Here is a 17,863-nt window from a genome sequence, read left to right on the forward strand (position 1 = left end):
CTCTGCTGCTCTCCTCTCCAAAATAAGATCTTTTGCTATTTTCTGCAGAACTTCCTGTATCCTGTCTCTTGTTATATGTATTAGACAGCACAAAGACTTAAAATTTTAACCTGCTTCATCTCTCCAAACTGGAATTGAGATACTACACATCTTGAAATATATAAAACAAATACCACATTTCTGCCATGCTCAGGGCAAACTACTGAAGCAGGTTATCTTCACTGTCAAGGGCTCCCTGCGGAGGATACCCTCCCTCTTTTCAGAAAAGAACCATTCACTTCAGAAAATGAGTTCCAACTTCTTGAAAATTTAGAGAACATGTTTAAGAGAATACGTTCCTCCAGCCTAGCACAAAACAGGCTTCTCTCTTTCATGTGTTTCCTCGTTTTTCCAGCCTGTAAAATGTTTCACCAGAGGAAGGGGACACCATACAAACCCCTATTGAGTTATGATGCCGTGGAGCAGAAAGGCAAAGCTAGCAAGATGTACCTACTTTTTTTTTGTCACTGGCAAAGTCGTGAGTTCCACAGCACTGTTGTGGCAGATTTTATACCAGCAGCAGCACTAATTGTAATAATCAGCAGGAATTCAAAGAAGCATGGTTGAGAATGTATGTGCCAGCCTAGCAAGGGCAATCAAACAGCCCAGTGAGACACCATGTTCCAAGATTTTATCCTCACAGACCCGACTCCAAAGGCCCATATCTAACTCCAAAGGCAACCAGTCAAAACATGTAAAATTTAAAATTTCACACTCCCTTTTTGGCATTTCCAAGAAGCTTATGACACCTGAAAATTTTAATCCACCATATGCTTCACTTGATTCCTGAACTGCTCTTCAGTTCTTTCAGCATTCAAAGGGAGCCTCAGCTGATAAAAGATGCACCAGGAACCCACGGTTCAGGCTGAAAGGGCTCTTACAACCTGGGACAGATTCACTTCACTGAGCATTAATCCACTTTAATCCAACTGGATCACATACCAAACCAGCAAAATCCTTGAGGCTTTGACAGCACCAGTTCTGCTGATATTTAAAGGTTAACAAAATCAGTAGATCCTGTGCTTCTTGTATCTACACTGAGAACTCTGGCTGATAATCTGTACAATGAGTTAATGAATATGAAGTAGAGGCCACACACTGACAGCACTCTTTTTTTTCCCAATAGGATGTAGAGCCACAAAATCTTGTATCAGAATGCAAGTGCCATAAGATAACCATGCTTCAATAACTCTGTCATTTCAAGAATATCAAAGTAAGGAAAAAATATAAGATGCAAAGCATTCCATTTTGAGACCACCTCCTCACTGCTTGAGAAAGCAAAGTCTCCCTAAATCTCTGAATGCCTCAAGCAGGCACAGCAGATAAATGATCTGGGGTGGGAGATGACAATCTCTGAGACCAGGAGGATGGGAGAAAGCTGCAGAGAGCTAAACTGAAAGCTGTCAAGTGCATCATCTTGCTGTAGCACTGTCTTATTAAAGATGTAAGAGCACTTGCAGCTGTTAAATACCGAGAAGGAACAGCTTAAAATCCAAGTGCAGCCCTCAGAGGGGATCCTACAGAGCAACAAGATTTTTAAAGACTGATGAAAACTAGAAGGAAACCCAAACTAGAAAAAACACACAACAAACACAATTTAAAAGTATTTAAAAACATATATAAACTCTGTGTATAAAAGCCTTCCTGGAAGGCCCTGCAGGAAGAAACGATGCTCGCTCACCCCCATGACATTTGTCTCCAACAAACCAGTGCTGTGACTGACACACTCTGCACTCAAATGCAATGGAAAACCAAGGCCTTGACCAGCTGCAGCCTTTCTGGAGGGATATCAGGGCTCCCAGGAAAGAGCTGATGTTTATCTGTGCCCAGGATGGCTCCAGGCTGCCCATTTCCCTGGGTTTCCCATTCTCCTGGGCAAGAGCATGCTGATTCAGTCCAAGCCCTGCACAGCACAGGAAACAAGTTTATCCCAGAAGATGCTGTAGTGACAGACTCAAAATAAATGAGAACTTCAGGATCAAAGGCAAGATGTAATATGTTAAAACATATTCTGTCTCAAGGTCACCCATACAAAAATTATTACGGATTCTGTAATAATAGAAGCAGTTGCTTCACTGAAATTAATTTATTTTGAGAATATCCCTTTTAATCCTCCATGCATTTTTTAGCACAAAAAGTTGAGTTTTATCACAACCTCCTTCATAAAACTTAATATTGTATGTCTGGTAATGTGGCTGTTTCAACAATTCCTCATTGGAAATTCCCACATCTGTGAAACCTTGGCAACACTGTTAGTAAGTGACCTACACAAAGTTTATTAGAAAATTTTTACTGAATATCCTCTGTTTAATGTAAACAAGGCAGGAGGCAAAACAAGGAGTATATATTTTATATAATTACACTATTTTACAGGGCACAGAAAGCATTGAGGACATGGTTTGAAAACCCTGTATGATATGCAATATCAGATATGGATTTTCCATGTAGCCCCAGGTCTACTCCAGGACCCTTTAATCTCACCAAGTCCTTCAGGTTAGTATTTCTTCTAGCAAGACAAAGAGCACTAATAAAATGTCACCTGTGAGATTGCACAGCAGGTTATGGTAGAAATTACCATGCACTTACAAAGCCATTCCATGATTACTTGTGCCCTGTAAAATGAAGTGTGGCAATCTTTACACTAATCATAGTGTAAGCAAGCTTGGGATTCTGGTCCTTTTATATATATATGTATATATATATATACATAGGTGATGTACAACCAGACTCAAGCTGTGCATCAAGTCACAGCTTTTATATTGCACAGACAAATATAGAGTAAGAACATTACACAGACAGAATCTGAATACCAGGAATATTACAGTCAGAGGAGAACCTAAGGACAAACTTGTTCTACCAGAGCTAGCACATGGCTTATTACAAAAATTTCTAAATCAGTCTAAATCAAATACATACTATAAATGAAAAAAAAAATAAAACAATGCTTCTATTTACACACGTGTGCATCAAAGATTAGAATGTGGTTTGGATCTGCTTTTTGAAATAAAAAATTATTCTATCCCATCTCAAGTATTTCTATCTAATACCAGTGGCCCCATTCTCTAAGGTGATGAGCACTTTTCTTTCCCACTGACATCTGGAGGATCTGCACAAGCCATGAACTCTTCAGGCCAAGTATTTTCTCTGGTGGCCCTCTCTGGGTAATAAATAACCACATACAAACACATGCACACAGAAACAAAATGGGCTCCTCAATGATATGCATAGATCAAAAAGGTGAAAACATGGACCTGAACTAACTTCTAATCATTAAAAAAAAAAGTGCATGAAAAATATCTCCACAAAAATAATTAAATGAGTTCCATCTCTTAAGAAAGATTAAAGCACTTTTACAAAAGTAAAGGTCATTGTCATCAGGTATGGTAATAAGGGTTTGTAGGCAGCACTCACAAAAGCAGTTTAGGTTACAGCAACTTTAAGGATTGCTTCAGTTGTGTGAGGATGGATCCATAGCCTGAATTTAAGGGTGGTCATAGTTCAATCTACTTATTTTTCTCATGGACAAGCTTAAGGAGCTGTGTTTGCAGCTCTGCAGTGCTGTGCATTAGAACACAGGGTGGTGAGTTCAGCTACCACTGAAAAGAGCCAAACAAAGGAAATGATGTTAATGCTTTCATTTGAGATCAGGCAACTCTTGAATGGCTTTATCAATTCTTATATTACTCGGAATGCTCGTTCAAGTTTTGTTTAACATTTCACTCACTTTCATTTATAGCAGTATTATCACTTCCAGTTTCCACTGAAATTGGGACATTAGAAGTATTCTGGATCATATGCTTAAAAAAAAATAGATGATTTGAGGAAAAAGTAATTAAGCTCAAGCAAAACCAACAAAGACCCAAATTCAGTACAGCATCAGCATTTCTGCTCAACTGCTTAACTTTGTACATGTAAAAAGATTGTGATTTAAGGAAAAAATACTTGAAATTAAGCTTATATTTAACTGTTTGGCTGAATTGGGACCTTATAAATAACAAATGTATGCATTAAACATCACTCTGCATAGACATCAACATGTTCTAAACTATGTGTCAGGTATTAAGTAAACTCCTAATGTGGACTGTCTGCAATGCAGATCACTAGAAATTATTTGCTATATTCAAGGTATGTTTCTCAAGAAGAAAAATGAAGTGTAATTTTTTCAAATTTTGTCCTACTATGCTACTTGGACCTGAAAACACTTGGAGGTAAATGCAGGAAAAACCCAGTAGGTGAAGAAGTAAAACTTGCTTTTGTTTACCAGAGAAATGCAACAGTGTTTGCAAAAGTGTCCCAGTACAGGGAGCCACTGAATACAGATTTTACCTACAAAAATGTTTCCCTAGTTCTAGAACTGCTTTCTCCAGCTGAACCTGTACTGGAAGCTTTTACAGCAGGATGCTCTTCACTGGTGACAAGAATAAATTTAGCCCATTAACTGTGACACTGCTCTAATTAACCTGCTAACTTAGAAGGTCTCTTAACATCCAGCTTCCATAAATATTAAAAAACAAGACCTCAAAGGCATAGATAAAGAGCAGAATCTGATTCTAGGTACAGTCATGTAAATCCAGAGGAATTGTAGTGACTGAATAAATTAGACCATGTTTGCATATGAGCAATGACATCTGAAATGGGCATTAGCTGTGCAAACAGGGGGCAGGAAAGGAGGAAAGACAATGTAAACAGAAGGAGCTGAGCTCTACCTGGCCTTGCTCAAAGGAGGGGAAAGGGGTTCTACCCACGAGTGTGGGGAGCAGGACAGGTCACTGGGAGTGACTGCAGTGAGGACCCTCTGAGCAAAGCTCCCTGAAGTGGCCTCTGCTTGCAATGCCAGTGCCTGCCCTGCCTGATGGCATTCTCAGGCAAAAGGGGTCACTGAGAGGCATTCCTGCATCCCAGCACTGTGAAAAGCAGGTGCAAATTTTGGTCCTAAGTAAGTTATCAATGCTTTAAGTGAGTTGGCATCACTGTGATGGTTAGATAAGCAATAAAAATGTCTCTCTAAAGAACAGAATGCTTATGCTGCCGATTTTCAAGGCACAAAAGATTCTTAAACCAATTCAGACTAATATCAATTTAAAAGAAATTAAAAATACTGTTTCAGCAACAACTACTTATGACCTATAATTAACCTATAATGTAAAGGTGACATGAGGCAAACAACTAGAGTTCCTATGTAAAAAGCTAAAGCAAATCTAGTTACATGGATGACCTGGAGACCAATCACTTGGAATGACAGAGGCAAGCATGCTACAAACATGTACACTTCAGATATATTTGTTATGGATGTGATGCCAAATCAGGATTAATTTCTTTAGTATTGATCTTAGACTGATAGATTTCTTGGAGTAAACCAATGAGGAATCAAGCTCAGAGTTGTACTTAAGAACTACCAAGAGCAAAATGATCCCTCATTAACATCTCCTGTTGTATATGGATTGGTGGATTTTTTTCAACTTCTTCATTTTTAATAACATACGTTGCTACTATAGGTGTGTTTTTCTTTCATACATCCAACTGAAAAGAAGAAGAATTAACACATAAAAATGTTATAAAATTAATTTGCTTTTTTAAAAGTAATATGGTCACAAAGAGCAAATTGGTGCACATGAGCCCCAGGACATACAAGAGCCCAAACTCTCTAAACACTGTCATCAGAATGACCAAGGTCTGATGGCTGTGGTTCTTCATGCAGCTTTTGCAGCTCTTCACACAGAAATGCTGCCTGTTGGTTTCTCCCCAAATGCTCATACTCCAAGTCCATTTGCAATCTCAACTTCTGGTGAAAGCAGCTTGTCCTGCCAACATCCCCTTTTGTGCCACTTTGCCGGAGGCACCCCCTTGTCTCTGGGTGCCGTCGGTGGCCCCGGGGGGGCTGGCCCGGGCTGCTCAGGGCGTGGCTGAGGTGTGGTACTTGACAAAGGCGATCGCGGCCAGCTCCTTGCAGAACTCCTCCAGCACAATCACGCCCTCTAGTAACGTCATGTGGTCAATGCTGGACGGGAAGAGAATTGCAGGAATCAGGATTGGCACACACACAAACCCAGCCACGCGTCTCGGAGAACGTGCAATGTGTTTACTCACATGGGCCCTTCTGGCTCCAAGCCCAGCAGGCGTTTTCTGACCAGCAGAAGTTTGGGAGTGAAATCTGGGATGCGCTGGATTCTAACCATGAGGTCCCCGACGACCTGTAAAGCGCAGGCCATCAACACACAAAGTTAACACCGATGGCAGCCTCAGTGCCCACTTCAGCATCCTCACAGAACAACCTGCAGAGAGGCTGCTCTGCCCAAAAAGAGGGTGAGTGAGTGCAGAAAGTAAAGAAATATAAAAGCCTTACTTGCACTTGTCACAAGTAGCATTATTTGCTTTAATTACATCAATGATTAATTTGTCTTTTTAAATGCTGACATAGACAATCAACAAGTGAATTCCTGGGCTTAGGGAAGGCGCAAGAGGAGAGTGAAGGGTGTATTTTGGAACAGGGAGGGCTGCTGGGAGAGAGGGAGCCAAGCCCTCTGTTATACTGGCAGCATCATTAACAGGCTTCTGACCAGCTTAATAACAGCTGGTGCGTGGGGTAAGCGAGGGACTCTGACTGAGGACACTGCAGTGTGACAGGCACCCAGCCAGCACTTCTAGGATGCAAGTCTGGCAGGAAGAGATGGAACTGGAGAAGAAGAAAGGGACTTTTGATAAATCCACGACTTAACTGTCAAGAACACCCTTCATCAGAAAAAAAAGAGCATGAGCAGAGATACCCATGTAGGCCCAATCTTGATTTGAAATCAGCTTTCAATGACAAACATTTACCAACTTAAAATACCCAGCAATTACTACCACGAATGACAAAGTTATTAAAATATATTACTGCTGTACTTATTGCTGTGTAATTGTGTAATTATTGCTGTGTTTACTCACCCTGACAATCACAGAGAAGAGAGACTTGCAGCCAGAGGCGAGGTTGACGTAAGGATCCAAAAGGTATTCGTGTATGTGAGGATGGGGAAACAGGGACAGTTTGGACAACACTGAAGTAACTTGTAAATTTACATCATAGGGCTGCAAAAAGAGGGAAACACAGTGCTTAGTTATTTTCATGCTGCCTTCTTTTCATCCACCTCATGTTTATTTAACTACCCTTTTTACACAGGGTTATGAATACATAAAGATAAAAAGTTAGATTAGAAGACAGGCCCAACCTCTGCTTTTCACAACAGCAGTGCTGTGAATATGACAGTTGGGCATTTGATGTTATTATCTGTATTGCTGCTACAACCACTTGAAGCTTTTGCACACTTGTTTATTGCAGGGCAAGTTTTCTTCCCATAAAATATTTCTTCAGCTAAAGAAATAGCATGGAATCAGCCTAGATTAAACATCTGCTTGCTTCTCCTGGGAAATTGTAAAGTATATGAGCTCAGGAAATTGCCAGAGACAAATCCATGTTTACAGCTAATATGTTATTTCTCTTCTACTTTATTTTTTCCTGGGAAAGAACCACTGCAGAAGGCCTGGCCATTTTGTGGTAGCAACCCATGGGAGATGAAACCAGTCCTGGGCTGGGAAAGCAGCAGGAAATTCTGAGCTTCTTGTCTACCTCCCTTCCCCAAATCAATCAAATGGGAGAGGCAACACTGTCAGATGCTGGAAAATGCTTATCAGTCATAAGGAATAAAACAGTATCTAAATTTCCAGGAAAAAAAGTGCCTAGTTTAAAGGATTTGACCATTCTAGTAAGAAACTTATTTCCATAAAAGCAAGCATTTTCAACATGGCTTCTTTATGTTTCAAAACTTTTTTTTTTGTGTTTGATTTTGCCATCCCAGTGAAAACAAGCTGACATTTTAATTCAGCCCAGAATTTACAAACTAGTAGAACCTCCTTCCATTTCTTCAGTGGCAGAACACACTAAGTTGACAAGAGAGGGACAGACATTCCTTTGGTACACCTCTGTGTCAATCAACCTTGCTGATCTAAGTGGATTACAGGGCCCTCATTTAATCTCTGACTGCATATTGGCATTAATACCCTCACTGGCATCATCACACTGAGAAGAGGAGGATTCAATGACTTCAAATTCTCATCTTTATGCTCTCAAGTTAGCATCCCACTGAAGAATAAGAGAACAGATTCTTCCCCCTTTCAGATCTGGGAGATGTGGATGAATCCAGGCTCAGATTAAGACAGATACATTTAGCCATGTCTGCATGTCTAAGCTCTCATTAGCTGACTCACCAGAGATCTGACACCTCATACCCTGCCCACACACAAACATCTCCTGCCATCTCAGAGCTCCCAAGTATCTGCTGGTCTCTGGATGGTTCCACAGAGGGTGGATCCTGCAAGATCTGTGTTGGAACCACGAACTTCTGGGAATATCTTGGACACCACAGAAATGGCAACAGATAGCTGAGCTCAGGCACCTGAGTGGAGCTTTCAGTCCACAGAATTGAGGAAGCGAGTGATTCACTTTGCACTGAAAGAGACACCTACTTGCCTTTCATCCTGAGCCCCAGGGACTACTGGGGCTGCTCTGACAAAATTTCCACTGAGTGCATGTGCCCACATAAGTAATATTTAGGTATCTTATTCTTGAATTTGTTACCACACACTATTGCATTGCAAACTTGCCTCATAAATCTTTTGAAATGAAAGCACTTATTTCTTCCAGTCAGTGGCAGTTATTTCTGCACTTGGCACTCCAGCAATAGATTCATCCCAATCTCCTAACAAATGAAGCTTTCAGCCCCTGGACCACAGATGTTACAGGTAAAAGAGATCACTACATTTTGAGTTATTATTGCAGAGTTATTCTGCAGAGAGAGACAAAAATTCCTTCCATAAATCTATTCACTGCCTACCTAGCTGAACTGTAGGAGAAGGTCTTTAGAGCTGTTTGAGGCAGCCAATTCATTAGGAAGCTTTGAAGGTATGAGCATTATCTGGTGTTCACAAGAGGAGAAGGAAACAAAGGAGTAACACGTGCTGCATTGTTCTGACAGATTGCTGTTGTGATTCCAACTAATTGAGAGCATTAAAGAAAGCTGCTTCTTCACATAGAGCTTTTATTTCTGTCCATATGTCAGCAGATTCAGTTAAATGGCCCCATATCAGATAAATTCTAAAAAAAAATCCCTGCAGCTAAAAGATTAAACCCAGCAAATTTTGAAGTTCAGGAAATTTAAAAAAAAATCTTAGGCTACAGTCAGTTCTACAGAAATTTATAATAGCAGGAGGAAGAAGGTAGTGTCTAGTACATGAGGTCTTTGAAACAAGTTACTTCACTTGTCTGCCTGAGCTATCTTATGTCAGAAATGAGGTTAGTGAGAGCTACCACCTCTGCAAAGCTTTCTGGTATCACAGATTCATATCAGAGTGTTCCCATGAACACTCACAGAGCTGATCTAGAGGCTAGTTCTGGCTTCCTGCACATGTTCCCTGGGCACTTACATGTGCAAATGGCTCTTGTCAGGCTTATGACCAGGAAAGGGCACATTACACAATAATATGACACTGTAATAGAGTGATGGGAATTCACAGGACCTGATGGTGATCAGCTCTTTAAAAGTGATCAAAGTGTCAAAAATTGAATTGTTAACTTGTTTCTTCTTACCTGATCAAGAATCCTGCCCATTCTTTCAAACAGAACTTTCAAGAAGTGTCCTTCAAAAAATGACGCTTCCAAATTGCACTTTTCCAAAGACCTGGGAGATCCAGGCCACTCCCACCGTAAGCAAACGACACAATAATCCCGGAACTACAAAAAAGTAGGGAGGAAAACACACTTCAATCTCCATGGAAACTGTTTCATCTCCTTTGATAGTCCATACACCTTAAAACCATAATCTGTAGCTAAATTATAAATCTAAGCTCAAAAAGATCAGTCATTCTAAAGTAAACACTATCAGTAAAACCACTGTCAGCAGGCACCTCATTCTCCTGGGGATATTCCTGCCACAAGGGTAGTTTGAGAAGCAGTGAGAGGTGAACAGAGCTCCCAAAAAGCAGCTGGGCCAAAACACAAAGCAACACCAACAATACACAACCTGATCAGGGTTCTTTTGCAGCAGGAATTGCATTCTTAACCATCCTCTTGAGAGTAGATTTCCACACTTCTACTGCATTATGTGTAGCTGATCTTGCTATCCAAACCACTCTGCTCCCTAATTCTCAGGACAGGAAAGGCTTTGTGTACATGCAGAACATACAGACTGAAAGTATTTCAGGGCTTCCTCTTCCCTCTCTTTATTTCCTAACACCCCTGGCAGTCTTTCTCTACCTTGCCCAGTATTTGCTTTGTGCTGCCTGATGCCTCTTGCAAGGAATTACACCTTGAAAGGAGCACAAGCTGAAGCAGAGAAAATAAAGAACACAGGAAGGAATAGAAGCAAAAGAATCAGAAAACAGACTCAAAAATTCTGCATTGACTGTAGCTTACCTACTACTGCAGGCTTCCAGGAATAGTAATAAGGAAGCAGAACAGCTATTTGGATGTAATAACAGCAACAGGCAGGGCTACTCTTAGGGGGGAAATATTTTACCAGTAGCCATATCATCGTCAGGAAGTGACAGAAAGCAATTCTGCTCTCTAATAACTCCCAGGACACTCTTTTTCCCAAGACATGAATGAAAGACGAAGATGATAAGTGGTTTCTGGCATCCAAGAATACAACACAGGGGAATTTTACATCAACCTTTGTTTCCTTATTCTCTACTTTCTATTCCCTTTCTTTTCAGGAGAGACTACAGATGAAGCAATATGAATACAGAAATCCAACGTCCCATCTTTAGCAGCTGATAACGTAATTCCAAGTTTAGGGAATTTCTGAATTACCTACTAAATATAGCTCTCAGTTACTCTGTTCCTTTGCATAAATTTTTCTATTCTAGAAGATTCCCAGGGTTTCAATAGAAAAGCTGCAAACAAACAGTGATTGTCCTCTGACCAAGGAAACTATGGTTGTTAAAGCAAAACTTGCATTTATTTTTAAATAGTAAATCATAAAGCCTTCCCTGCCTACCCCACCTCCCAACTTCAAACCTGAATGCCTTAGGCTGTGCATTCCCTGAGATGAGCCTTTATTTGCTAAGTCCCAGATTGCATAACTCCTATGCAGCATTTTAATTTCTCTTTAGTTCTTTCAAACAGCTTGGCAGGCAATTCTCCAAGAGAATGCAGATAAATGCAGAAGCAAATTAAGAATCTATCTGCAGTTCAGGCTTTCTCTCACAGTATTTGTTATATGAATATTAATGCATTTAATGTCATCCATTATTCCCACTAGTGCAATACAAGGTGAATTCATCATCAAAAGATCTCCAAAGGTAAGTTTTCATTAAAAATGAAAATTGAATTTTCTCATCTTCCATTACCCAAAGATGCATTTAATAGGACTATTTACAGAACCATTTGTATATTCTCACCAGCATTTCAAACTCTCAAGGACTAAAGAAGAGTTCACTGACTTACTTGTCTGTGGGCATCTCTGAGGTAAGTATCATAACCTGTACCCTCCACATGGTATGATGACTTTGCTTCATCAGGTACAAGACAGAGAAAACTGAAGAGAAAAAAAGTACATTAATGACTATATTCCACAGAGCACCAGATCAATACTTCCTCATCATCTGTAGCAGTGTACACACAATGCTGAACTGTCTGGCCAATTAATCCACACACTCTACCACAACTTTATGTGAAGAACAGAGAACACAAAATCTTTTTAAGCCTATCTACTGCAACTACTGTAGGTAATAACAAGGTATGTACTTGAGAGTTTTGTATGTGGCATGAGAAGCAAAGTCATCAAGTGGAAGCATTTTCTGAGAATCAGCAGACAGAATGGAGATTAAAGGGAATAGTCATAAATAGGTCAAGTATTTGCTAAAGGTCAGACTCCATCTTACAAGAGCTAAAACAAAATATACTTGGGAATAAATGAGCCAAAAGAGAAGAAGAATTACAGATACAATTCTTCCTAAACTACTTCATAGGTAGTTTGTTTACCAGTTTGTTGTGGCAAAAAAAATGAACATCTAAGACACACCAGGAGTATCTGCATATAAATGTCCCTGTTACAACTATAATTGCCTTTGCTAGGTGTGTAGTCAAATACTCTGTCCTTATTACTTCAGCAATATCTGACGTAAAATGCATCAGGAAATTCTGAATAATATCAGTAACTTTAAAAAAAATAAATTAAACCCATTGAAATTTCTGGACAGAAGATAAAACCCAGTCTTTGGACCCTGATTTCAAATTTCAGCCTTCATTATACCCCAAGAACTGCTGGACACTCCTGTAGAATTTATATACAGAAATATGTAGTAGCTGACTTCTCATGTGGAGTTAGTTCATTTTATCTCAAAAAATACAAATTTGCAGAACACTGCAAATCAGAAAACATTTATATTCCTGATGCAGGTTACCTGAGGTGAATTTAGGAGAGTGTTCTTCGTGCCTTTGCTCCAAACCATGTCCACCATAAACTATAAATAGTGATACTGGGGGAAAGAGGGCAAGAAGTGATGATGTCACTGTGTCCTGGCTGTCCCTGGGCTGTTTGCTTCCTCTGGCTAACACCTTTGATTATTTCTGGGCAGGCAGATAGGTCAGCACTGACACACCAGTGCTGCTCTGCTAGCAAGTATTGACAGAGCAAACAGCCCTCCTCCTAATATTAGTTCCTAAGAGAATTACCATCACTAAGTTGCTTAGAGCAGAGCTTGTCCTCCTTGTGATATCCAATTTGCAGTGAGTCTGACAGGCACTGAGCTGTGTCACAGGTGACACAGGTGCCCCCTGACTTTCAGGGAACAGAAGGTTATCTCTAGCATGGCAATTATTTCCTTTTGTGTCTGTGTTTATGGAACTTTGAAGCTCTAAGGAAGTCTGAGGGTGTTTTTTTCCTCAGAAGGTTTATGGCAAGACTCCCCAGACTTGTTCAGGAAGGTTAAGTCCTGTAAGAGCATTTCAAGAACAGCAAATATTTCTGCAAAAAGCAACTTTTATAATTGTGAATTCTGAGTATTCAGCCATTAGCTGCAAAGTTCTTCTATTTTCCTCATTTATTTGAATTAATGCAAGCTCTAATCTTTCAGAAGTAGCTTTCTGATAAAATGCCACAATTTCCTTCTGTGGAGTAATTTTCCCAGCTGGCACAGAATAACATCCATTACAGAGTACACATTTAATTTGCACAGTGTGTGCAGACACCCACACATCCAGACATTTCCTCAAGTCTTTGTTTCAACTCACCTATTTACAATTTTATGAACTTCAGTCTTCCCATCATTTTTCGGATGTTCTGGACTGACAGGTGGAGAAGCACTGAGCCACTCCTGAGCTGACAATGTGTTATCTGGAGACAGATCAGTAAATAATGGATCTTCCTCCAGATCTCTGTGAAATTACATTAGACAAAAACATAATCATCCACAAAATGTTATGGAAGGCAGGAAAATCTCTGGGTCACAAGGCAGGCTGTTTTTCTTCTGTGAACAATGAGGATGTGTTCCAGAACATAACAATATCCACAATGTATTACAGAATTAATATACAGAAATACCAGCCTTTGCAACAATGTCAACAACAGATGAGACATTTTTGACTTGGACAAAATTACTGCATCAAGTAATTTAAAACTTCTTAGCTGTATTTGTCATGCGAGAGAGTAAATATGTAAATATGTCTACTCCAGGACATATTTAATTTATTCTAGATTACTAAAATAGTTTGTGTGGCCAGTCCTTACCTCTCCTTCACTAAAACATTGAGTGATAAGAGTTACCTAGCATATACACTTTATGTAGTGCCTCAGTATTTTATTTGTTTATTTTATGTAGTGCCTCAGGAATTTTCTTCCATCAAAAATCACTAGGAACATAAATATAAGCAAAACACTGAAGTCATTGACTGCAAGAATATTCTCACTGATTGCAATAAAATATGCATAGATTTAATCTTGGTAGATGCATAAATAAATTGAGACATGAAGACCTCTGAGTGTCTATTGTTCTGCAAAGAGGCTTGTGGTAATTTTAGATTTTCTGTTCCTGTTCTAAGAGTTTCCTTAAGTTGCTGATGTAAGAATTTCTGCATCACTTTACGGATATGGATTAATACATGGAGCACTCAAGTGCTCTCCAGGCTCACTTTTCTTTCAATTACTGGAAAAAAAACCTGTTTTGTTCTAAAAATAAGGATCCAAGTTACTTGTTGTGAAAACTTCTCTTAAAAATGAAACTTACACTGCTCCAGCAATCTGTCCATTCTCTACCACATCTTTATCTTCTTGACAGGGAGGCTTGTATTCCATGTAGTTTCTTTCTTCCAAATTTCTCAGAACCAAATTATAAAGGATGTGCTCATTGGGTTTTTGCAAAAGGTGCTCAAACATTCGTAAAGTCATTATGCTGATCTGCAACAGAAAGAGTAAAAACTCAATCAACTGATGCCCTGCTGCCCTGTGCTTTTTGCCTTTTATCTGCTATGTCCATCCTAGAACACTGCAATTACTTATTGACAGTATGGAAGGAGAGAAAATCGTAAGAAAAAATAGGAAATTATGATGCTACATGTGGTATGAACATGGATGAAGAGTTCACACACATTTGAAAATCACTATGGGAATGCTTTTTTTTTCCTGTTAAAATATCTGTTGTGAAATCTGTCAAAATAACAATACAAAGAACATACAGAGAACTCAGAATTTAGCTTTCTGTTCTACAGTTCCATGCTGGAAGATGATTATCATTGTGCAAATGAGACCCACAACAGCACTTCCAGTTACCAATAAATACCCAGAAAAAAAGAAAGTAATACTGGGATATTGGGACTAGATCTATAGGCTAAGATTTTTACATGGAGATGCTATGTAGGCTTTTAAGGAACACTGACTTCAGGCAATACAAAGACAATTTTTCAAGACTGCTTGAGAGCACTTAGCTTTGCAAAGATAACTGATTTACAGAGATAACTCATTCTGACACAGTGAGCAGGTAGGCATACTGAATCAATGGATATGAGAAAATACAGATTTTTATTTCAGGCAAGCTTGGTTTTTATTTGAAAAAGTAGAGTGCTGAAATTGTTTCATGAAAAAATGAAGCAAGCAGCTTCTGAGGAGGGATTTTACTGAAGTTAATTGTTTTAATGATGCTTAGTGTATGTAAAGAGCTTGAAGTTATCACATCATCTTTTAATTGGCATTGCATATATCCTCCAAGCACACTTAGTTTTTATCTGTATCTTATATGATAATAAGACAGAACTGACGCAACATGGAAAATAACAGCAACAAATTAAAATGCAATTACAAAAACTCAGTTCACTCTGTCTTACAGATAAGCAAGTCTAACTGGATATGCACACAAATTCACAAAAAATCTTTAACAAAAAAAAAAGAAAAAAGAAACATTGCTAGGTGGAGAAAACAGGTTGCCTTAATTTTCTAAAGGGAATTTGTAGGGCCAGGAGCCAGAATTCTCTTTCTTGGGAAAAGATGTTACTGGACACAAATATGAGAAGTCCTCACAACAGTGTCTTTACAGACTATCCACACTCCAGAACTGGCCAGCAGACACTGCTGTGTCAGACCTGCCCTCACCTCATCAGAAATGTGATCACAGTGCTCGATCAGCCTGTGCCTCAATGGATGCCTGTTGATGTCTGCCAGGGTTTCTGGCTCTCTGTGCTCTCCAAGGATGAAATACACCAGTTCCTGCAGCAGCACGTCTGAAGTCACCTGACGAACAATGCGGTGCAACAGCGCAGTTGATGTGAGGATTCCAATCTCTGAACTGAATGAAACATTTTCATATCAGATATGGACTGGATTTCCACTCCCCAAAATCAGCTTGATTCAGATTCTGTTCTGCTGTGTCTTGTGGGATGCTACTCACGTTTGCATCAGCTGAGGTTCCATAACATCAATGAAGAATCGTTCCCGCACAGCTTTTGCCATAGCAACAGCAGTCGTCTGAAACAAAAGTACAAAATGGTGTGCCTCAAACTCAGAAGCTAGGAAACAACTGGAACTACTTATTTGCTGAATATATTTGTATCATCTGAATACATTTCAAACCTTTTGTGCTTCTTTGATGAGTTGATCACAGTAGTCAAACCAAGAAAGAAATGAAATCAATGCTCTTTTCCCTGGAAAAGCAGATGCATCTTCTTTGTGGCTGTAGGAATCCAAACTAGAGCACACAGAGAAAAAAAGTTTATTTAGTCTACAAGCAGTTGAAAAATCTCAGACTCCATTATTATTGAACCTAACAGAATAATTAATGACCTACTTGTAATGAAGAACATTAAAAAATGCTTTTCTGCTGATCTTAATGGATCTGGCAGTGCCATCACAAAACAGATTTGCAATGCATACTGAAGGAAAAAGTGTTTCTGGAGTCAGAAGGGAAAACTGATCACCAAGTCTGTTCTCCCAGAATACACAGACTACAGAAAATGAATCAGTAACTCCTGTAGTCACAGAACCATAAAATGAAGGCAATTGTTCTTCTCTACTCTGGAAGTGACCTCAGGCAAGTCGACCAAAACCACACAGTGTATACCTGAACTAGAGTGTATCTTTCAGAAAGAAACATCTATCTCAATTTAAGGGCTGTAAGGAATAACAAATACACATCTTTCTTTGGTAAAAAACTCCACTGTTTATTTATCCCACAATTTAAAGGTGTGGGTTTTCCCCTTCTAATTTCAAACTCCAACCACCAGAAATTTTGCTAGGCATTTTGCAACTATCTTCTTTTGTCTCAGTACTAACAGATCAAGAGCAAATCATAATAATGAAGGCAGAGTGGGGAAGATAAATGTTTTAAGAATCTAAATTACAAGCAGTTAGGATAACAGGCATGTATCTTTTGCTTCATGCTAATTACTTATGCAGCAACTCTTTCCTTCTTCTTTTTTCTGCAAAAATTTTGCAACAACAGCCTGTTAACAAATAGACCCTTCCTGCCCCTCAGAGCAGTTTACAATGCTCACTGTGTACAGTGAGAAGTTTATGCTTCCTAAATCCTTGATGTCTGCATGAGAATATTAATCCACACCAGATACTCCAGTGACATCACTAGAAACTGCTGATGTAACCCAGTGGAGAAACTTGCCCCCTGAGGAATTTCTGCCAGGGACTGGCAGGCAGGCCTGGCCCCATGTCAGAAATCACAGGTACACTGGACACCCAAAGTGCACCACTGTGCTACAGCTCTATCTCAGCTCTGCCCTTGAGGCTTTAGCCTGTGTGTGTGGGAGTATTTTATACACATTATCCACCTATCAAATTAGTTTCAGGGAAGGGTGTAAAGTCACTTTGAGTATTAAATACAAAAATAAAATTCTTACCCCCAGTTAATTGCCTCCACTGTTTCAATGTCTAAGGGATCCAGTGACTGAGGCAAGGCTTTGTAGAGGGTGGCCAGCCTGTCTGTCAACAATTCACATAAACAAGTGCTTTGAGTCAGGCACTTGGCAGCTGCTGGTTCTGGCAAACTCACCAAAAGCATGAGACCTTCACAGGCCTTCACTGCTATCCGGCCGTCCTGGCAGAAGGGCATGGAAGAATTAATCAGAGGGTGAATGAAGGCCACTGGAAATCAAGAAGCAAACACCTTCCAAATAGAAGCTCTCCATTCCCCCACAGTGTCTGAATGCATTTATTTTTGTTGCCTTCTCAGCCATTAACTCTAGTGAATTTGGATGCTACAAAATAAATATTCTCCCCTGATTTTGTGTGAAATACAAGAATGCCAGCTGCAACCTTCCAGCTGACAGAACTAGAGCTGTAGGTCAGCTTGAGAC

The 17,863-nt window shown here is 39.6% G+C and overlaps 1 protein-coding gene across 1 annotated transcript in view; it reads right to left on the bottom strand.

Moving 5' to 3' along the window:
* Positions 1-2,110: 2,110 nt before the first annotated feature.
* Positions 2,111-17,863, bottom strand: part of FHIP2A (FHF complex subunit HOOK interacting protein 2A) — a 34,012-nt gene continuing 18,259 nt past the window's right edge. Inside the window, exons 7-17 of the mRNA XM_064716219.1 lie at positions 17,408-17,604; positions 16,131-16,245; positions 15,949-16,025; positions 15,654-15,846; positions 14,296-14,465; positions 13,304-13,447; positions 11,516-11,606; positions 9,659-9,802; positions 6,964-7,104; positions 6,127-6,230; positions 2,111-6,037 (exon numbers count right to left, since the gene is read on the bottom strand). Of these exons, the coding sequence (XP_064572289.1) occupies positions 5,932-6,037; positions 6,127-6,230; positions 6,964-7,104; positions 9,659-9,802; positions 11,516-11,606; positions 13,304-13,447; positions 14,296-14,465; positions 15,654-15,846; positions 15,949-16,025; positions 16,131-16,245; positions 17,408-17,604 (1,482 nt within the window). The 3' untranslated portion in view covers positions 2,111-5,931. The remainder of the gene's footprint in view (positions 6,038-6,126; positions 6,231-6,963; positions 7,105-9,658; positions 9,803-11,515; positions 11,607-13,303; positions 13,448-14,295; positions 14,466-15,653; positions 15,847-15,948; positions 16,026-16,130; positions 16,246-17,407; positions 17,605-17,863) is intronic.

Source organism: Zonotrichia leucophrys, chromosome 6 (genome assembly GCF_028769735.1).
Source record: "Zonotrichia leucophrys gambelii isolate GWCS_2022_RI chromosome 6, RI_Zleu_2.0, whole genome shotgun sequence".
Lineage (NCBI taxonomy): Eukaryota > Metazoa > Chordata > Aves > Passeriformes > Passerellidae > Zonotrichia > Zonotrichia leucophrys.